This window comes from Protobothrops mucrosquamatus, unplaced genomic scaffold (genome assembly GCF_001527695.2).
Source record: "Protobothrops mucrosquamatus isolate PMUCROS unplaced genomic scaffold, P.Mucros_1.0 scaffold166, whole genome shotgun sequence".
NCBI lineage: Eukaryota > Metazoa > Chordata > Lepidosauria > Squamata > Viperidae > Protobothrops > Protobothrops mucrosquamatus.
Window position 1 is genome coordinate 1175239 of NW_015386528.1, and position 23174 is coordinate 1198412.

At 36.4% G+C, this 23174-nt stretch overlaps 1 protein-coding gene across 1 annotated transcript in view; it reads left to right on the plus strand.

Annotated features, from left to right (window-relative positions):
* Positions 1-23174, plus strand: part of PLCB4 (phospholipase C beta 4) — a 170995-nt gene that overhangs the window by 107757 nt on the left and 40064 nt on the right. The window contains exons 8-22 of the mRNA XM_015813546.1: positions 1287-1368; positions 1730-1830; positions 2378-2435; positions 7745-7853; positions 8758-8968; positions 9533-9626; positions 10393-10472; positions 10772-10856; positions 12648-12738; positions 14660-14755; positions 15733-15833; positions 17535-17570; positions 20826-20967; positions 22044-22128; positions 22353-22477. Of these exons, the coding sequence (XP_015669032.1) occupies positions 1287-1368; positions 1730-1830; positions 2378-2435; positions 7745-7853; positions 8758-8968; positions 9533-9626; positions 10393-10472; positions 10772-10856; positions 12648-12738; positions 14660-14755; positions 15733-15833; positions 17535-17570; positions 20826-20967; positions 22044-22128; positions 22353-22477 (1496 nt within the window). The remainder of the gene's footprint in view (positions 1-1286; positions 1369-1729; positions 1831-2377; positions 2436-7744; positions 7854-8757; positions 8969-9532; positions 9627-10392; positions 10473-10771; positions 10857-12647; positions 12739-14659; positions 14756-15732; positions 15834-17534; positions 17571-20825; positions 20968-22043; positions 22129-22352; positions 22478-23174) is intronic.

Genomic DNA, 23174 nt, shown 5'->3' on the forward strand with positions numbered 1-23174 from the left:
AGATCTTTTGACCTGGAATTTTTCTGAGGGTTAGGGTGCCAAAAAGTGCTAGTTGATCTTTTAGTGCGAAAGTATAGAAGGAATAGCAGAAATAAATTGACCACTGTTGCTCAAAGGGATATGGAACTTAAGCAACAGCCAAGCTCTGTCCCATGAATGTAATAAAGCTAAAGCAAACAACTAATAATAATTAGATCACATATTCAGCATCAGTGGACTACATTATCTCTTTATTCTAGTGCAGAGGTAGGCAACCTTGGCTCTTTTATGACTCGTGGACTTCAACTTCCAGAATTCCTGAGCCAGCTATGCTGGGAGTTCTGGGAGTTGAAGTCCACAAGTCATAAAAGAGCCAAGCTTGCCTACCCCTGTTCTAGTGTGTATAAAAAGGAGAACAAGTTCCGAACTATATGGAGATTAGGGATCAGTGTAAAAATCTCTTTACAATTCAAAGTTGACTCTTCAGAAAAAGTTGAGAAAGTGTTCATTCACGGTGAAAGAAATTTGAAGTGAGGTTAGCCAAGGATTACTTTTAGAACATGATGTGAGAAGGTTTCTTAGATCACACCCATTTTTGCAATGGTTGACTAATAACGCTACATACGACATCCCTGTGTTCACAATATAATTCTTGATCAGCGGGGATTTCTCTAGTGAGGTGAAGAATTTATTAAAACATCAAAACACAAAAATAAAGAACATGCTATGGCAGCAGATGTCAACAAAGATTAAGAAAACAACAACAGAAAGAAACATTTCATTTACACTAAAACTAAAATGTGGGAATAATTAACAAAAAAAACCATTAAAGATGCTTGAAAGCTTTGTTTTTCAGCCTTCTTTCAGAAGGGTAAGTGGCAAAATTCAGTCTCCCAGCCTTCAACTGCTAAAAGAGGAACTCCACTATGAAGCTCCATATGAGGAAACAAAATTCAAATTATAATCTTTCTTTAAACTTCAAATTTCTATAACATCTTTGGATTTAATCCCTTATTGTATCTAACCTATATAGGTATAGTTTTCTATATTAATATCTTCCCTCATTATTATCCCTGGTTTATGAATGTTCACACTCACTGAAAACTACATTAGATGTATGGTAATGGAATGATGGAATTGTTTATTTAGCCAAATAAGACTGTAATATTCTTGAAGAGATACTTTACACTGTCAATACAGAAAGTCATTAATGGACTATTGTCATCTCAGTAGAGGACATGTGATGCAGCTCTGATTATGAGATTGCCAAAGGTTTGGAGTAATTTAATCCTTTCTTTTTATTCTAGCATTACCAGAACGTTTGCGTCAGGTAAAACTGAAAAAGTGATATTTCAGGCACTTAAAGAATTGGGTCTTCCCAGTGGAAAGGTATTTAAATTTAATTTTCAAGAATTAATGGTTTCAAGATGGGTATCCTGAGCCTAAAACAGTTAATAGTTGCAGTTGATTATTCAATATCACTTCAAAAATAATTCATTAGCAATTTGTCCATTGATAACTTTTATGCTAATTATAATTAGAATATTTTAATGTAATAGGCTATATACCATACACATAAAATAATGTACATTATTGTTGTTATAGAGAACTATTCCCAGATTTTTTTTTAGTCAAATAACATTAAATGATTTGCTTCCGTTCATAATGAACATGTTGTAAATTCTTCCATTGCTAAGTCAGTGCTTATACAACCTGGTACATGTTAGATTTTATTTTATTTTATTTTCAGAATGATGAAATAGAGCCTTCAGCTTTTACTTTTGAGAAGTTTTATGAACTGACCCAGAAGATATGTCCTCGTACTGATATAGAGGAGCTTTTTAGAAAAATGTAAGTTGGCCATTACTCTACATAATGAACTTAATTTTAATGTTACTTAATCTGAAGATAATGCTATGTCATGCAGTGTTCCTATTAGAAGTCAAATTTCTTCTCCAAAGGTTTAACTCAGTTGAATGTTCAGATTCAGGTTTTCAGTACCTTTTGATTTAAAGAAACCGTTTCTGTTTTTAAATTGGCTTTACTAACCTATAATATTAACTTGCTATTATAAGGTTATTAACAACAATATATGAACTAACTAGATTAAGAAAGTCTTAACATCTGAGGTTTCATGCACTAAGTTTTTAATGTGGAAGACTTACATGTTGAATTGCTTCTTTCTTTAATCTATTAAATGGGGGATAAAGATAAGGAGCTGTTTTGTAGCAAGCATAGTCAGTATCATTTATTAATATTCATTTTGAAAATGCAGCTTAGGTGTGTTAAAGAGTATTAGATCAATACCGAGAATATAAAAGAAATGTCAACATGTAAATCATACCTGCTGTAGGATCTTACATGAAAACTTACGTTTTTCTAATACATTTCTTTTCAGCAATGGAGACAAAACAGATTATTTAACGGTAGACCAATTAGTGAGCTTTCTAAATGAAGTAAGCTTTTTCGTACATTAACTACCTTACAAGTCTGTCTGCAGTGGCTTGCTTCTCCCGGTCGTATCATTGCATGATCCACGCTATCATTCGCTGTGCTTCTGCTCTGCTGGTCTTTCCATTTCGGCAGGACTGCAGGTGCAAAAATCAGCTCCAACTTGATGCATTCTCCCGTTCTCTTTTTTGTTGGCTTTGCAACTTGCTTGCCCTGATTATTTGCTGTATTATGTAGATGATCTGTGTGTGGTTGTTTCGTTTCTATTCTATATGTTGTTTTAACCAAATGATCTGAAATCTTTTTATTTTTAGGAATTTTTAGAAGGGCTTCTAAATATTGAGGAGGTGGTGGCAGGGAAATTGGGCTTCTCTGTTCAGTGACTAAAATGTTTCATTTCAACTGATTTTTTTTCCTGAGGTTTACATGTGACCTGGCTGTCTTCAGAATGCTTGCATTTCTATAGTAGGCGGTATGTCAGTGATATCAAGTTTTTTAGATGTTAGATATTCTTTCTATGCATTACCAAAATACACAGTATTTTTTTAAATTAGATGCTCAATGGAGAATTCTTTGCGGTAAGTTTTAAAAATTCTTTTTGTTAAACGGTTGGCATTCAGTACTTCATTGTTTAGTCCCGTAGATTGTACAAACAATATTGTTCGTATTTTGAATAATGTGTGTGAACCAGTTGTTAGACATTTCTTAAGTGCTCCTTGGCAATGCAAAGTAGGCCAATAGGCCTCCTTAAGGTTTTTCCCTGGGGCGAAATTTAAAAAATCAGCAGCAGCAAGGCAGGATTCATGCCCCTGCTGACAAATATATTCCACCTGTTATCCTTTCCAGGTCCATGAGAGAAAAGAATTATTTCACAATAGCCAGTTTATAATGCAATTCTGATGTAGGTCCATTTTATTTTTCACTATCATGGAATTACTCTGAAGAGCCCGCACACTCTTGCTTGAGGCATAGAAGTCTCTCCCAGGCTCAGATTTGGAAAAACTTCAGCAGCAAATTCCTTTTAATTCTTCCAAAATACTCATTTCAATGTTTGCATTTTTATAAAATACTTACCCTGAGAAAGAGAACGTTAAAGCTCCAGAAGACTTCTAAGTAGCAAAGAATTCTATTTGGCTCTCAGTAGTATTGTTTAAATTTTCCTGTTGCTTTATAATAGCCACTCATCCAGCAACTGTTTACATTTATGGCAGTGATGAAAAAGTAATTTTACGACCATACCTCACATTGCAATCTTTGTAGGTCTATAAAGCAAAGGAAAGCTGAAATAAGATGGCAATTTCCAGTTTCACTTAGCAACTGCTTTACTCAACTACCAAGTTGCCGGTCCCAGTTGTGGTTGCTAAACAAGAATTACCTGTACAAATATGTCACTAAAATTGGCTGTTTTCACTAAAGGTGAATTTGCTATCCTATTGTCAGCTTTTGCATTCTGATAGGAAAATGGAAGATAACACTTCGGCTTCTCACATTTTAAGTACAGCTTTGTCCCAGTTGCAGAATTTTCATTAAGGAATGATCTAACTTATTTGTCTTTGTATGAGTTCCTTACTAGCAATTTTAGGAATGGATCATCACGAACTGAAATTCATAAATTCATATTTTTAAGCAGACTGGTCATTAGCACTGGCAAAAGAAAACAACATATATCGACCTATGGAATTCATTACCATAAATGTAAAGATGGTCACTATCTTTCAGAGTGGATTACTGAAATGCATGAAGAAGGGGCCAGGTCAATCTTCTATTACTATATAAGATATGATTACAATTCTTGGTTCACATATTATATTAGCCATGATTTATGATTATGGTTTGTTGAAGAACTCAGAGAGAGTTATTTATTTAATTGCAAATATGTAAGGGCACACATAATTACTAAGTGAAGTAAATGATTTTGTATATCATGCTATGCCAGGAATAAGCTAAGCACATTGTTCCTTAGCATGATGATTAAAAGTCGGCCTCTGATATCGCACGTGCTAAGTTGAGTTGCAGAACTCAAAAAAAATTTTTTTTCTAACCATAGCTGTGGAAATACGCTGATTACACAGACCTTTCATTTGATCCATCAGAACTGATGCAATTTTTGAGGAGTGGAAAGATTTGTTCAAATATGACAATATAAGAATCCAAGAGAAGGAGAAATTTGGGGGAATTGTTTTTAAATGTTCAGATTCTAACTTTCTTCTCTCTAGAATTCTGCATTAGTAATTTGAAATACTATATTATTTCATATATAATGTAAAGAGCAGGTAGATTGTTAATATGTACTGAAACCATCTTGTTGGTTTTGCCACTGATTTTGGATATCGTATTGAAACACATGTTGCAAAGCTATTCACTGTACATGTTGGAGAATATGATTTTGTGGTTGGATTGTGAAGTTGCGTCCTCTTTTTCAATAATGCTTGCATTAAATAATGCATGCATCTAACAGCTTTTATATTTCATTAGTTTTAGCTTGTCTGTTATATAGCTGACTAGTTTTAGTGTAATTATCCAGTATAGTGAATTAAATTAAAACAGTACATCTGGTGTATAATATTTGGAGCATAGATTAAGAGATTATGATTTGCAATATACGACTGCATTTTTAATAGTCGGGGAGCAGACAAAGAATGTGTTCACTAGAAAGAACAGTCATTCATATGCTTTACATTGGTTATTGCTAGATATTACAGAGAATGCCCAGAATATTTTAGAAATTGCTACCGATGTTCCTCGGAGTATATTGGCAACTCCAAAAGTGCTGTCTGATAACACAGGAGTTTTTGCGTTCCTTCTTTAAACTTTTTTATTTTTAAGTCTCCTATGAAAGGCTTATCTACACAGAAGGATTTATTTTGCTTACATGCGCATATATGTCATTTTTAATGACAGATCAAGCAGGAACTGAACCCACTCTTACTATATACATTTGTGCTGTGCAACTTCTTGTTAGCATTTAATCTGAAGCTTGGCTAGTATCTTAGGAAAGGATTGAATTGGACTTGTTTGTGAGATGTTTGATTAGGATTGGGCTGAGCAGAAGTTAATAGAATCCAGTTTCTGTTAATCTTCTGGAGGTGGTGCGGACTAGAAACACAACAAAAGAGTGCTGGTTCTATCTTTATTATAAGGATACATAGATTTGCAAGATTAATAGAATCTTACATGTCTGAAAATACCTTCCCTTTCATTTTTACTCTTCTAGAAACCAGGAGGTCCTTTCTGAGACCACTTTTGCCACCCTTCCTCTTTCGAACTCAAAAGTTACAGTTGCTCAAGAAAGCATTTATAGAAAAGTGTAAAAAGCTACAGTTGTTTCCAATCTAGACAAGAAATTCTCATCCTGTCTAGAAATTCCCCAAGGCAGGCATGTCAAACATGCGGCCTGCGGGCTGGATGTGGCCCACGCAGGCCACATCCACCCTGGCCCTGCAAGGGCAAAACAAGTCCCGATATGTCATGATACAGCCTACGATGCAATCGGGTTTGACACCCCTGCCCCAAGGCAAGCCTAGGTGGGTAAGAACAATTTTGAGTCCAATCATATTTCATTACTTAGGAAGCTGCTTCAATCTGAAGTTCTGATATATTATCTTCCTTCCTTCCTTCCTTCCTTCCTTCCTTCCTTCCTTCCTTCCTTCCTTCCTTCCTTCCTTCCTTCCTTCCTTCCTTCCTTCCTTCCTCCCTCCCATCCATCCATCCATCCATCCATCCAAACTGCATAGCTGCCTATCTCATGGTAATGAATCTGGGTGGGTGTGCAAAAATTAAAACGTATAAGAAAAAAAATCCAAATAATAAATGTCCAAGGTCACAAAAATCATTCCAATACAAAAAATAATTTAAAAAGTCAATCAACCAGCATGTTACTCAGTTGCATGGCCCAAACACCAGAGGGGATACCCAGATCTTAAGCTGTATGAAATTCTGATAGGCCATTTGGATCCCTTTAGATGCCACTTGAACAAAAGGAAAGGCCTTAAACTAAATGATGAATGATGAACTGAGCTAGAATTTAGTAAAATGGAGACAATAAAATATTTATTGCATGGAAGGCATTTCATTACTACAATGAATGTTGTACTATATATTTTAGTCTTATTCAAGTATGCTACATATAGCAAGGACTTACTAGATTGTTTTAATTACTAAAACCAAAAAAGGAATAAGAGTGGTGACAATCTATATAGTATTAACAAAAGTTGTTTCCATAACTTTTAACTGGACAAAATGATGCATCATAGGGCAACAATTTTTGAACCTCAGATGGGCTAACTTACAGAATGTATCCAAATCTGAGACCCATGACTCCCATGGAACTGAACTTTGGCAAATTTTATAAAACAGTTTATGATATAATATAAAACGTCATAGAACATGTGCTGATGTTTGACTGTGCTATACAGTTCAACATGGGCTATTTTAGAGACAGATACCTGTCTGAATGTATCTCAATTTTTCCAATGAAGGCAGTACATTAGATGTTCTGTTACTGTTGAAAGCATTGAGGAAATCTGGTAAGGAAATACTGTATCTCTGAAAGGATGACTCAGCAAGTCACCAGCTGTCTAGTATTGTGCTAATTCCAAAAGGTAATTAGAACCGTTATCTGACAGTTACTCTAAGTAATATAGAAATTGATTTTGACTCAGGTATTTCAAACAATAATGGGTAAAATCTTTAACAGAAGAATACTCTTAAGAGGGACACCTACCATTTTTAAAAATTCAGACATGAGTGATAAATGTTGGTGATAGAGTTCCAAATTTTTGCTCGCTTGTTGGTTAATTTAGAAGTAAATTAATTTAAGCTATGTATTGAATGCCAAAAATTCTTTAAACATTCATTGCCTCCTGTCCTGTGCAGTTTCATTTTCTTTTCTTTATACTTTTCCTCTTCATACATGAATAGTCATATTTTTAACTCATAATTACCCACATATGGGAATTTCAAAAGCATTTTAGTTCAAGGTTGAAATAGAGAATATTTCACTAATGAATTATGATATGGGCAGTAATGCAGATAAATGATTCTCACTGCATGAATTTGTTTCTTGGTGAACATTTGTAGCCATTGTAGTCATCTGTACTAACATACTATTAGAGTACAGAATTATACTGAACATAAAATAAAATTAATTTACTTGTAAAAATATAGATCTCAAAAAAAGATCAAGAAAAAAAAATAGAAGTCTAAATGACTTTAAAAGCAAGCCCCTCCTGAATATTACTTGCACCGATGAAAGATTTGTAGAAGCAAAACAGCATGTAGTAATTGTCATCAGTCTTGTTTTTTCTTACCTTAGCATCAACGAGATCCTCGGCTGAATGAAATTTTATTTCCGTTCTTTGATCCTAAAAGAGCAATGCAGATAATTGAAATATATGAACCAGATGAAGATTTGAAAAAGAAAGGTAAAAAGAAGAGGTGGATGTCAATAATTTCTGTTAAAAAGTTCAGCTCGCTTGTCGTCAGCTACTCAGTACGTAGGCTGTCCTAAATTTTGTTTCATTGTAGATAACATTGTAAAATGAGGACCCAGATTGTTGGGGGCAATATGCTGATATTGTAAACTGCTCAGAGAGTGCTGTAAAACACCATAGGGCGGTATATAAGTCTAAGTGCTATTGCTATACTTCAGTGTTTTTCAATGTTGGCAACTTTAAGATGTGGGGACTTCAATTCCCCAACCAGCCACATGTCTTAAAATTGCCGCGGTTGGGAAACACTGATATACTTTGTCCATATTTTAAAAGACTCTTTGAGGCATTCGGATAGGCTGTTGTTTTGCTGCCTGCACTGACGGTCAGTATGCTGTATTTCCAATCTCCATTTAAAGGGCAGGGCTGGCTCTAGTCTTCAAAGTCCTAAATGGCTTGTGATCCTAACCAATATTTTTGTCTTGTATTGCAGATAACACTCTGAGCGGGGGGATAGATTGGTTTGATTTTCAAACTGTTCCATTTCTATAACTGTGATTTAGGAAGCAAACATTTCTTGGCTAGGGGCTTTTCCTTAAAAAAAATAGAGGCAAATGGAGATGATCTGGTTCGTCCCATCATCTTGTATGTATGTTGCCTCTTTAAGTGGGAAAAAAAGGTCTGAGTAATTCTCTTTAAATGCCATCTCCTTTAGAACCTGGTTCTTTTTTTCCCCAGGGAAAGGCTGGATTTCCTTTAAAACACAACCAGGAATCAACAAACCCTCCACTTGTCTTCCTCATCAAATGGCCATCTCAGATTAAGGGAACGAACTAGGAGCCCAATTTTAGAATAATGATGAAGCCTGCATTCTAACATTGCGTATCGCTCGTTTCAGGTGTCATGTCAAGTGATGGGTTTTGTCGGTACTTAATGTCAGATGAGAATGCCCCTGTCTTCCTAGACCGTTTAGAGCTCTATCAAGAAATGGAACACCCTCTGGCTCACTATTTTATTAGCTCTTCCCACAACACATATCTCACAGGAAGGCAGTTTGGTGGAAAGTCATCAGTGGAGATGTACAGACAAGTCTTCTTGGCTGGATGCAGGTGAGGTGTGCTTAAGGGAGGCTAAAACTCTTAATTCAGTAAATTTAATTTACCATCAGGTTTGAGTGAATCTGCATGCATATATGTGTATGTGTATGTCTGTAAGCGTATGCACATATTTAACACACACAGTATAAATACTGAAAACCTATTAATAGGATTTCTAGCAATGTATCTCAAGATCTTGAAATAAATTATAGGACAAACAAAGCACAATAAGGATTGGGTTTTGTTTTGTTTTTTTAAAAAAACAATCTGAATGCTTGATTCCTTTGATTATAGATTACCAGCAAATAATAAATTATACTGAAGTCACATGTATTTCATTTATATACATGTACATATAAACTATTTTAATTACCTGCAAAAGTAAGTCTGATGAAACTGCAAGTCCAGCTAAGAAAATAGATTTGCATTTCTTAATCCCTTTCTTTCAGATGACATGCAGAACTATAGCCTATTTAAAACAAATGTTTACCAATAATTTGTGTGGAACTATATTGTTCTTTATAACTTGACTGCTGGGACTAGTTTATACCATCTTTCTTTCCCTTTGACTTCTAGGTGTATTGAACTTGATTGCTGGGATGGAAAAGGTGAAGATCAAGAACCAATAATAACACATGGAAAGGCCATGTGTACAGATATTCTGTTCAAGGTAACCAGTTCCTATGTGATTTTTATTTTCTTGTAGATTTGCCACAGATTCAGCTGCAAACATCTTCTTATGTATTTTTTTTTATCCAAGCTAAGTCTTCTCCTGCTCCCTCCTGATAACATTGCTCATGTTTGAAATATTATTTGTTCTACAATGTAGAATTCATTGTGGTTCTGTTAAGTTTGACATTATTCTTGCTTGTCAGTGAAAAAGGAAGGTGAAAACACCTTCTACGAATAAGGAATATTTGGCTTAGATAGGCCAGTATGGATCAAAGCATTAGTGACATGCCATTATCAGTTCTCCACATATTTCATATTGAGTATTAGAAGTCTTCCCTCTTGACACTTATGTCAACACTGGTGGTTGGATATTTTCCTATGTATTTTGAGAGCAACAATTGCTTATGTAGCAGAAAGTAGGCATTAAGGCCAGTATTGGCGTGAAAGTTCAGTAAAGTTAAAGCTCTGGGAGATCCTCCATTGTCTTCTGGCACCTTTTGTTTGAGATGGCTGCTTCACCTGGCCTAATGACAGGACTGGCCCGAACACCACACTTCAACCATTTGAGGAAATATGGAGAATTTTGTGAAACATAGTATCCAGTTTTTATGATGCGAAGAGATTAAGCTCTTACTTTCTCTGTGATTATGTGTATGTGTACATTCATGTTGAATGAGGCATCTTTCCTGTTGTTTGCTTTGCTCTAGAATGCACCTGAATTTATTTTGAAATGTCCATAACGCCGCTTTGTTGTATTTTTAAAGGATGTGATTCAAGCCATTAAAGAAACAGCCTTTGTAACCTCTGAGTATCCTGTCATCTTGTCCTTTGAAAATCACTGCAGGTGTGTTACGAAGTGGTAACGTTCTATTACACTGTATTTAATTGGTGTGGTGAAAGGGAATTTATGGTAAAATTCGAAGTAGGAACATAATTACTAATGAAGTAATTCTAGTCACAAATAAATTTGAACTCACTCTTAAAAATTTTCTGCCATTACAAATGTTATGTATAACTTGTTTTACCATATTGGTTTTAAACTGTAATGTAATAACAATCTAATACAGTTGAAAGACATTACATATTTTAATTTCTGTTCAGTTTTATATCTTTGATTGATTAACAATAATACTTCTTTTCTAGCAAATACCAGCAATACAAAATGTCAAAATACTGCGAAGATATTTTTGGAGATCTTCTCCTAAAGCAGCCACTAGAAACACATCCAGTAAGAGTCTTCCAACTGTTATGTTTAAATATTCTTGTGGAAATGTTTGGAAATTTGATGGTAAGAGTGATGCACTTACACTGACTGGGTAACACACCATTTGGCATGAGAGAGACTTGGAATTCTGTTGCTGGTGCTTATGTTGTCACTTCAGTGTCCTCACATATTTTTCTAGAGCTCAAGAGTTTCTTACCTATCATTACTTTAATCAGATTCCAGGTAACATCTGCTGTTTCATAACCCAAACTCCTTTGCTTTGTCAGCATCTCATATTTGAAACTCATCATTCCTGGATATTTATAGAAGCCCTCGCCCTCCTGCCTTATAAAGAAGTGCTTCAGGGAATATCTGTTTTTAACATGTGTTTTCCAATTATCAGGGATACTTTAAAGCAGACTATCTCTTCCTGTATAATGTTCAAAACACAGTTTGATGATTTTGATGGGGAGGGGGGCAAACATGTTCTCTGTATGTATGTTTTCACCGGTAGTTATTGTAAGTTTATCCTTTCTCATAGGCCTCAGTAAATCTTTGTAGTTTGAATTTTCTTAGTTTCTCACTTTTCCCATCTTAAAAGTATTCTGTTTTTGCAACGCTTTGCAATTTTTTTAGAAAGAAGTCCATGCAAAATTTCATTTAAAATATACATATTTTTTTTGCAGATTTTGCCTCATATGTGCAGTTTTGTTCATCCATTTACACATATTCACACACATTTTTCTAAGGCATTCGGTTATAGCATCAACCAAAATAAACAGCAAAAAATGCAATATCCTCACTTCTTTAATATTTAAGTGTTTGTTTATGGTAATGTCTGTGACTGATCCACATGACACTTAAATGCTAACATTTCTGGCACTTAGCCAAGATTGAATGCAGTCTAATCCAAAAAATTCCCAGAGTCTTCTCTAGATGTCCTGGGATAGTCCTTCTTTACTGAGACACAGTATCAGTAAGGTATACAGGTAGTCCTCGACTTACCACCACAGTTGAGCCCAAAATTTATGTCGTTAAGTGAGACATCTGTTTAAATGGAGTTTTGCCCCATTTTGTGACCCTTTTAGTCACAGTTGTTAAGTGAATCATAGCAGTTGTTATGTTAGTAACACGGTCATTAAATGAATCTGGCTTACCTATTGACTTTGCTTGCCAGGAGGTGTTAAAAGCCGTTCACATGACCCCAGGATACTGCAACTGTTATAAATATGAACCAGGTGCCAAACATCCGAATTTGGCCACCAGTATGCTGCAACAGTCGTAAGCGTGAAAAATGGTCATAAGTTCACTTTTTTCAGTGCCATTGTAACTTTGAATGGTCACTAAACGAACACTTGTAAGTCAAGGACTACTCTGTTGTTGCATTCTATATTTACACTGTCTGTGTTTGCTATTGATACATAAGCTAGAAGCCTGAAGCATAATAACCTAAGTCAGGGGTCTTCAAACTTGGCCCTTTTATGACTTGTGGACTTCAACTCCCAGAATTCCTTAGCCAGCATGCTTGAGGAATTCTGGGAATTGAAGTCCACAAGTCACAAAAGGGCCAAGTTTGAAGACCCCTGATCTAAGTTGTCAAATGCAAGAAGACAATTCGCTAAGCATCTTACTATATTCAATTTTAAAGGGAGGAATGTATTTCTAACAGGTGCTCTACAAGTCACAAATGACTGTTCTTCTTTTAGGTGTCTGCGTGTGTGCATAATTGCCACAACTATAATAATTGTGAGGAAAGCAGGAACAAAAGACAGCAGTGGGTGTATTTCCTAATTAGGCCTTTTTTTTGCCTTTCAGCTCGAACCAGGAAGGCCCTTACCCTCCCCAAATGATCTGAGAAAAAAAATTCTTATTAAAAACAAAAGGTTGAAACCAGAGGTGGAAAAAAGTAAGTAAATTGCATTTAAAATGCCTAATATCTAAATGAAAAGGCACTATGGCTTAAATGGTGTGCTGGTAACCTCCATTGTTTCCTAATAATAGCACTTTGCTTTATTGTTAACTATTTGCGAAGTCTTGAAAGGGCATCTTCTAGAGCAGTGTTTCTCAACCTTGGCGGCTTGAAGATGGATGGACTTCAACTCCCAGAATTCCCCAGCCAGCAACGCTGGCTGGGGAATTCTGGGAGTTGAAGTCCACTCTTCTTCAAGCTGCCAAGGTTGAGAAGCACTGTTCTAGAGAATCCTACATTCTAAGGTCAAAGTTTTTGTTTTTATCTTATCACTAGACGTATTGAGGGTTGGTTTTTTTTTACTTTTAATAAATATGGCCATTTATGCTCATTGGCAAGGTTGAAAGTTAATATCCCAATGCATCTGGGGGAAAGTTGCTGTAGCCTGTTTGCATGTGTGTATTTATAAAATGTATATGCCTGCCGATCTTATGTATATAACTCTCATTTGTTAAAATCCAGTTTATTAAATTAAAACTTTCATAAAGAAAGCAAAAAAAACCCCCCCACATAATAGTAATACAATATCTGAGACACTCCATAACAAATTCAAAACACAAACCATACCTATATCGAACTCATCTAGCATCTTGGCCCAACACTTGGGGAAAACCCCTGTCTTCATTTGGAGGCCAAAAGAGCTTCTAGATCTTGGTGGGAGGCTGCTCCATAGGGCAGGTGCCATCACAGAAAAAGCAATCTGTAAGTCTATAAGCACTTAGACTTATATATCGCTTCATAGTGCTGTACAGGCCTCTCTAAGCGTTTTACAGAGTCAGCATATTGCCCCTCCCCAACAATCTGGGTCCTCATTTTACTGACCTCGGAAGGATGGAAGGCTGAGTCAACTTTGAGCTGGTGAGAATCGAACTGCTGGCAGCCGGCAGTTAGCGGAAGTAGCTTGTAGTACTGCAGTCTAACCACTGTGCCACCACGCAGAAGACACTGACCTTTTAATTGTTAGAGAATTGGCCATTCAAGATAGCTCATCTTCAATATTTGAAATAAAGTGTGAAAAACAGTCAGAAGTCACTTTTTTCAAAGTCAAAGTGCCATTGTAACTTTGAGCAGTCATTAAACGAATGGTTGTAAGCCGAGGACTACCTGTGTCCGCAGTTCTTATACTGAAGCTTATCAGTGGGTCTTTGCAGCAAAGGGCTTTGATTTTCAGCCAGTTGTCTCAGAGCCTATCACTGGTGTGAGCTGAGAGAAAGTGACTGAGCCAAGGTCACCTAGCTGGATTTCATGCCTGAGAGAGGAGTAGAATTTTCTGCTTCTAGTCCATCGCCTTAACCATGATACCATGCTGGCTCTCAGCCATATTGGTGGGACTGTAGTAATTCATTATGTTTTGTAGAATGGCTGCAATCCTGCACGCCTGTGAGTTGGGTATATTGATTATAATATTAAAACCACTTAAGATTATTACTACTTCTCTTGCCCTTTGATTCTTAGGCTGGTATAAAAGTCATTTTGACCCATGAAAACCTATATCTGGTTTCTGCCATTAGGGAATTGCTGTGTCTGTGCAATGCTATCAAGCACAAAATAATACAATTACATATTACAGCACCCTGTAACCAGGGTAAGAAGGGAACGTATTGCCATGCACATCCATTCCTTCTTGAATATGTACATTTCAGTGATTAGCCGTGTGGCAGTAATTTTGAATAAGATAACAGATTATATTATTCCAATACCAGTAATGAGAAATATTGACCCTGTTGTGGAGTACATTGGAATTCAACTCTTATGCAATCTTTCTGAACCAAGATTTACCTGAATTATTTTCCATAATTGGATTATAAAATTTTGTTGGGTTTTTGTATGGATATGTACACATATTTCTTTTAAATAGAACAGCTTGAAACTTTGAAAAGTATGATGGAAGCTGGTGAAACGGCTGCTCCTGTCAGCATCTTGGAAGATGATAATGAAGAGGAGATAGAAAGTGGTAAAGTGGTTCTTTTACTTATCATATTTTTAAGTTCCTCTTACTGATATTTGCAGTGTATCAGATGACAGCATGCTGGATATGTTGCCTTAGAACAGGGGTGGGGAACCATAGCCCCTTTATGACTTGTAGACTTCAGCTCCCAGAATTCCCGAGCCAGCATAGGATAGTTGGCTCAGGAATTCTGGGAGTTGAAGTCCACAAGTCATAAAAGAGCCATTGTTCCCCACCCCCACCTTAGAATGAGCCCTTTGACTTGACAGCTTATATTCATTGTTTTCTTATAGCAGTCACTTGTACATTTATGTTTGGGTTCTGAATTCAAGGTTATGCGCAGGAAGTACAGGCTGTAATAAGGGGGCAACATCTCTAGCACACACATCATACCCTAAGCCTCCCAAAGCTTTTTCTATTGTCCTCGATGCCCTTCTCAGCTACAGGTTTGATAAATAACTGAACATGGTGGTTTTCAAACTGAACATGGTGGTTTTCAAACTAGATAGGTTGAGAAGGGCTAGATTGAAGGGAGAGAAACTGTTTATGAAAAGTAGTAAATTGACTTTAAGGTAAGTTATGAATGTGACCACTTAAATTTAACATTAAAAAAACAAAACTGGGATTTACCCAGTTGCCAAGCCCTTAGTGAACAGTATACCATTTGTCCTGCTGTGAGTTATTCTCTTCCTCTTTGTCATCCATCAGTTAGCAAACTAATTATGAGTGGTTAATTTATGAAGAGCTATGGGAGAAAATTGAGGACCAACTTTTAGTGCAGAAGGTTAAATCCATGTTTTTAACTGTTGTTGAGTTTACATGAAGTGGAACATGACCTCCTTTAATAGACAAAAGCTAATAAATAGTTAAGGAACCTTTCTGTTGTCTTTGGTTTGATATCTTTGGTTTACTGCTTGGGTTTTTTTTTTGTTAAAGTAATTTTCTGATAATTTTATTCCCTTTTGTACTGTATTGCTACATAGGGGAGCAAGAAGAGGAAGCACATCCCGAGTATAAATTTGGAAGTGAGCTTTCCGCAGATGACCTGAGCCAAAAGGAATCTGTAGCTAATCACATTAAAAAGGTAAGGCAGCTTTTTCCATATATATTTAATTAAAAGATCAGAGACAGCCAAGAGAACAAGACCCACAGTACACATTGTTGGTTAAAAAATGTGTGTGACATTTCAGAATTTAATTATGTTTTAAATAACAAGCAGTGTCATTTTTTCCAGGCCATATTGTACTCTGGTATATCAGGAGTTGGTCCTCAGAAAATACCATGCAGAGCATCCCAAATCATAAGATATCTATTATTTTTTCCCAATAAAAGGCTGCATATCAGTCCCAGAAGATATTGTACAGCCTTCATACCTATAATTTGAATTAAAGTTACAAAGGCAAAAACTGATTTTCTTCTTTGATACTCACTGCTGAAGGACTAGAGAGCTAGGAGTTAATTGTCTCTTGAGTACTTGGTGCCTATACTGAATAATTTCTCACTGATACTGGGAGGAGTAAAAAGCATGGAATGGGACAACTCATCTTTGTCCCGTGATGAGTTGGCCATGGCGAGTTGGCTTATGCTGAGTTGGCCATGGCAAGTAGTCCACGGCAAGTTGTCCTACCTAGACCCTAACAAGCAAGTGTCTGAAAAATAGCAAAAGACACGATCTAAAAGGCCAAATTTGAGATAATAGCAGGAGACCATATAGAAGACTGGAAGAAAGAAGAAGTAATAATTCTGTCTGAGACTGGGACAGCTTCCTCTTCCACCTAAGGACCAGAGATTCTTTGTTAACAGAACATTCCATAGGATATCAATTTTTTTTCTTGTAGAATGTTCTTTGTTAACAGTATTCCAACAGCAAACACATCAAATTCTGCTCGCCCAAGGAAACATTTTAGTTCTGAACTACTTTATAACTTCGCTCCTGCTGGAATTCTGGCGTCTTCCTTCTTATATAGATGTTTTCTGGGTTTTATCTGGGGAGCTGCCCAAGTAAAATATTTGCTTGTTGCCAGCTGGCTTTTATCCAACTTTTTTTTTTTTAAACCCTCTTGGGTTGCTAGTTCAAAAGTTCTAATATCTCAGTTACTTTTTCTTTGTTTCCTCTGGAACTTCAACTTCAATATAATTAAGATTCCCCTTATATCATAGTATGTTTCTAGTTATTTAATGAGCTAGTTCCCTCCATTTAGTCACTGTGTGCTTCATTGTAATCTGGGCTGACTAGTTTGCTTTCACAATGCAGTTATGCAGTATGTAAGCAACAAACATCTTCCAGTGTCACCCCAGGTTTTTCATTGATAATATCAAAGATAAAATTATATGTATTTTCAATATCCATTCACCCAACATGTAGAACTCAATATTGAACCATTTTAGAATCATGAAAATTGATTGCAGTGGGGTATATAAATTCAGTAAATCAATCCCCTGAGCAAACGAGATTTTTTTTTCCCCCACCAGTAACAGGTCTTTTAAAAATAAGCACTGAGCAACTTCAGTTCACTTGTTTTAAATCCAGAAGTATTCTATTATCTAGACTGGACTCCCAACTACGTTATAATTCCTGATTAAGGACTTCCCTTTTTTCCCCTCCTTTCTTCACTTTGGCATCTTATCAACCATGTTGTTTTTGAATAGAAATGGAAACTGCATACAAACAGTGGAAAGGATATATTTAACAGACCTGCCCAAAATATTTTCTCAGTCCTCATTTGAGTTTTGAGTGTGTGATTTTGCAACAACTTTGGGTAATATCTATATTTTTTTCCCATAGGCTGTGGACGATTCTGAACAAGAAAACAATAAAAAGGTGACCCATGAGATATTTTTTCATAGCTTCTACATTTTTAGTTTTCTGCTTTTAATAAAACTGTTTTGTTAACTGTATTTTTAATGCCCTGCATCATTACCTCTTTATTTGGCTAGTATTAAGGATTCAGTAGCTGTGTTGCAGTATCTTTTTCTTTAGAGAAGTACAGGAAATCTAACACCTGCCCTTACCTATACTCCAACATAAAAGGTTCCTGGATGATGGAAGGCCTGCATGAGTTTGGTCTCTCAGCTATATAGGTGTCTACGTAGACCTGCAGCAATCAGTCAGTCTGACTTCCCTTTCATTTCTCCAGGTCCCCTTCTACTTTAGCATTATTTTTCTTTTCCTTTTGGGGGGGGGGCAGGATTGCATGTGAAACATTCTTCTGAAAATGCTTCACTTGGATCTCTTTTTTTCCCCATTCCTCCTCTCCTTATTTGTCTTCTCTTCCAATATTTTGACTCCTGGGCTTACAGAGTATTTCTTCTCCTCTTTTCTGGAATAGTGCCTGTTTCACAGAGGCAGTTGAGTTCACAACTCAGGCGTCCTTTAACTGACCTAGCAATAGGGCCAGCGTTATCGTCCTTGTTTTGTAAGAAAACACTGACATTCCATGGCCTGGATTTGTATCACTTCAAAGGGCATAAAGGCATGCAGAAATCTGATTGTGAGCCAGGAGAAATATCTGGAAAAAAATGTAATATAAAAATGTGAAAGCTTGTTTTTTCATTGTATATTTCACCTACTTAGAAGAATATGGGCTGATGAACAGATTTCAGTTTGTTTCATGGGCTTTGATCACTATTTTTTCCCTTGCAATAAAAATATCACATATATTTATTTATTTATTTATTTATTTTATTTGTTTGGATTTTTATCCCGCCCTTCTCCTTACGGACTCAGGGCGGCTGACAGCCTGGTAAAACAGATACAGAGATAAAAATACCCACTTTAAAACCTAATTAAAATGAAATATTTGATGTGGCCTGTGTCAATTTAAAATTATTCTTAAAACCCCACTAAAAATTCCCCTAGGCCAATCCCGCTTGTTGGAAGNCCAGCCGGCACTGTCTGGCTGACGGCACCCTGAGGAGACCCACTCTGTGGGAGCGTACCGGCCAATGGGAGGTAATCTGCGGCAGAAGGCGGTCTCGGAGATATCCAGGTCCGATGCCATGGAGCGCTTTGAAGATGATGACCAACACCTTGAAGCGCACCCGGAAGGCCACCGGCAACCAGTGCAGCTCGCGCAGCAGTGGTGTTACCTGGGAGCGACGAGTCCCTCCCAACACCGCCCGCGCGGCCGCATTCTGGACCAGTTGGAGCCTCCGGGTGCTCCTCAAGGGAAGCCCCATGTAGAGAGCGTTACAGTAGTCCAGGCGGGAGGTGATATATGTAATTATTCTTCTGACAGAGGATAGAGTTCTCATTTGCTACTCATATATCTGGGCAACTATAAAAATATTCAGTAACTTTATGATATTTTTTTGAAGATACCTTACTAAGGGAAGGAAGGCAAAGTTTTAGACTATTAAAACTGCAATTGGGGAAGGGAGGGTGAATGGAAGACACAATTATTGCTGTTTAAAACTATCTTTATATGAAGAACTTGGTAGAATTCACCATGGAATGTCTCTATAGCATTTATTGTTGTGAAAAAGCTTCCAAATTTTCATCTTTGAATTATGAAATGGGCAAGTTAACAATATTTATTGATTAAATTTATATAGTTGCCCATCTATATATGCCATCGTTCTGGGCACCTTACAAAATCAAAGTTGTCAATGGAGATTGCCTTCTATTTTTTATTTTTTATTTGCTGGCAATTAACATTGAGGGATCAGTCAATTGGATCCAGATGTAGTGATTCATATGAGGAAATCAACACTCATCATCTGAGTTTCTCTCATTCTTTGCATGATAGAAAAAAAATGTCAGGTTATGTCACCTCTTGCATATGTAAGAGTATCAGTTCCTCCTGGATTATTGCAGAACCTGAACATTTCTGCAAATACTTATGCAAATACCTGTAAAGTTACATTTCTGAGCTGCTAAAATTCTGTGAATCCAACCAGTGTAAGCCAAGATAGGAAGGTTGTATATTATATTGTAATGTATCTGTAATTATAAGCAAGACATCGACACAGCTTCTGTTCTTGCTGTGTCAATGTCTTGCTTATACCCATTCTACCCATTGTTGGGAGTTCTGCTATGTAAATCCAGCTATACTTTCATGAATTTAGAAAGTGTCCTTTTTTATTATCATAGGAAGGAATAGTAATTGTTCTTCAGAATATAAAGTAATAACTCTCGGGAGAATAAAAACAGAATCTCCTGTACTATTTTGGTGGTAAAAAGCAGTTATTACACAGACTTCCTCAATACATGCAGAATCTCAGAAATATCTGGAGAATTCTGAGAGTTGAAGTCCATACACTCCGGAGACTTGAAGAAGCTTGTTGAAGAAAGCTGTCTTGGAAGAAGCATAATAGTCCATGTGCCTTCTATTTCTTTTTGTTCAAGTTGGTGGAAAAAGGAAAGTAGTAAATCATGATTTCTGCACTTTTCTATATTCTTCTCCTAATCTGAGGAGAAGGAGGAGGAGGAGGAGAGGATGTGGCTACTATTAGATATCAGGGGTAGTAGTCTTAAAGAAGGGGCCAGAAAAAGACGCCAGCATTCCATATTCTTGGCTGGAAAAAAGCGCTGTCTTGTGGGAAAGCTTGTGCGTCTCTTTGGAATATGTTCCCAAATAGCAATGTCCTGCTGCATAAATACAGGCAAAATTGCAGAGGACATTCTGGTTTAAACCTGTTTCGATATCTCTGGGGCTTCTTCGCTTGTTTCCCGCCCCTCATTAAAACTAAAAGTAGGCTTTTAATCAAATGCTGATCTGCATTTTAAAAATGCATTATTAGTTAACCTCGTTCCTTTCTTCTCTTGATAATTATGCTCCATCTTTTCCTCTTTTTTGCTTTATTTACCCAGTCAAGCATGTCAAGGATGCATAATAATAAATGTTGCTGATAAAATAAAAAAAATATATGTTACCCTACACAATAGTATTTTTATTTGAACACCCAACCCATATCTTTCTTCATTACAGGTAAACAGGTGCATGCACTGATAAAAAATAAATAAAGTAGGGTTCTTCTATGCCATTTTCATTCTGACTACCTCTCCTTTGAAACCATTCCCACCTGAACCACGGGATGCTACCATTAAATTATGTTTGTTTCAATATACTTTCAGGGCGTGATAACTGCAGAAGATGAACAAGCATGGATGGCTTCTTATAAATATGTAGGTGCCACAACTAATATACACCCGTACTTGTCAACATTGATCAACTACGCGCAGCCTGTTAAATTTCAAGGTTTCAGTGTAGCAGAAGGTAACTTTAAAAGATTTTTAAAAATAGTGGTGTTTTTTTTCCTTATTGCTGTAGCAGTAGTTATTTTTACAGGCAGTCCTTAACTTAATGATCCCGACTGAGCCCAACATTTCTGTTGCCAAGGGAAACATATTTTAAGTGAGTTTTGCCCCATTTTACAATCTATCTTGCCACAGTTGTGATTGTTAAGCGAATCTGGCACCCAGCCCCATTGACTTTGCTTGTCAGGAGGTGGCAAAAGGATCATGTGACCTTGGGACACTTGCAACTGCCATAAATATGAGTCAGTTGCCAAGCGTCTGAATTTTGATCATGAGGATGCTGCAACGGTCGTAAGTGTGAAAAATGGTCATAAGTCACTTTTTTCAGTGCTGTTATAACTTTGAACGGTCACTAAATGAACTGTTATAAGTCAAGGACTACCTGTATTCTTCCTCATTAGTGTATATATTGGGTAGGCAACCTTGGCTCTTTTATGACTCATCGACTTCAACTCCCAGAATTCCTGAGCCAGCATAGCATAGAATTCTGGGAGTTGAAGTCCATGAGTCATAAAAGAGCCAAGGTTGCCTTGTAAGGTAACACTTTTCCTAATGTTTAGTGTTATCCTTTCTCCACTTGGGGGCAGCAGATTACAAAGAGAAAGTTAACTAGCATTGGCGCCCATCTGAGTTTGCTCAGAACAGATTACTTTATTCATTTGGCTTGATTTTGATTTTCTGCTTTTCTCCCTTCCATTAAATATCCTAGGTATCTGAAGTTTACCTGTGATGTTTATTCTTTTTCTGACTTAAAAACATCTTTTTTTTTAATTTCATGCTGTTCTACTGCTTGAGCTTAATTAATCATTTCTACCTCATTTCTTGTCGCAATTAATCTGGCTGTCAGTTCTAGGAGATAAATATTGTTATTCCCTATTTATACTTTATGTGGATTTCTGTAATTTCTTTGTTGGGCATATCTTTCAATTTCATTTTTGTAATAAATACGTTTTTGTACATAATATTTTAATACTCTCCTAATCAACTTTTCATTCTGAAAACTTTACAAAACAGATTTTATGATTTTCTTTTTAGAACGCAACATTCACTACAACATGTCCTCTTTTAATGAGTCTGTCGGGTTGGGCTATTTGAAGACCCACGCAATTGAATTTGTGAAGTATCCTTGCATTGAGGCAGCTCTAATGAGGCTATTTAGTCTTAAGAAGCAAGGAGCCAATTCTGCAACTAACAACACACAGTATTTAATAAAACACAGTACAGTATGTACTTTGTGAAAAATGCCTCATGAATTAAAACATTTTAAAAAATGAAGATGTGAAGATAGGATCATTCTACCTCTTGTTTGTTTGGTTATTCCAATTTTCTTGACTAATAATACAGCTACAATAAGCGGCAAATGAGTCGGATATACCCAAAGGGAGGCAGAGTGGATTCCAGCAATTACATGCCTCAAATTTTCTGGAACGCTGGATGCCAGATGGTCTCCCTTAACTATCAGACCCCAGGTAAGCAGACCTACCCATCGACTCTAAATCTCAGAGAATGGCAGCTTGAGTAGGAGCTTTCTGCCAGATGCTGCAACTTTTGCTCCTGGCATTGCTGGAGGATTCATTCACATGGTTAAATATAAGTATCTACATCCAGCCAGGCAGACAATTAGATTGAACACAGTAAAACATATATGCACCCTTTTCTGCATGTTTTCGTACATCAGCATAAAACTGGATGATAGATAGATAGATACAGTAGATAGATAGATAGATAGATAGATAGATAGATAGATAGATAGATAGATAGATAGATAGATAGATAGATAGATAGATGCTGTAAATAGATGGATAGAGAGAGAGAGGATGGATGGATGGATGGATGGATGGATGGATGGAATTTCTAGGAACAATTAGTAGGAATCATTTCTGAGTAAAAACATAAGGGACAATACTAGGAACTACAATTAAAACGTTATGTTATGTTGAGCCAGAGAACTTGTTTCTTTTCTTTGTAGTGAGTGAAATAATGGTGATTAACTAGCTAGTATTGAAGCCAGTTGCTTCTCCAAAAAGCAGAAATCATCATATTATTAGGTGTCACTTTCTTTAGTGTGTTAAAGGTGTGCTCTTGCTTGTTTTTTTTTTTTTCAATAAATTTTTTTATTATTTTCATCATAAAAAAGACATCACAAATATAACACAATATAATATA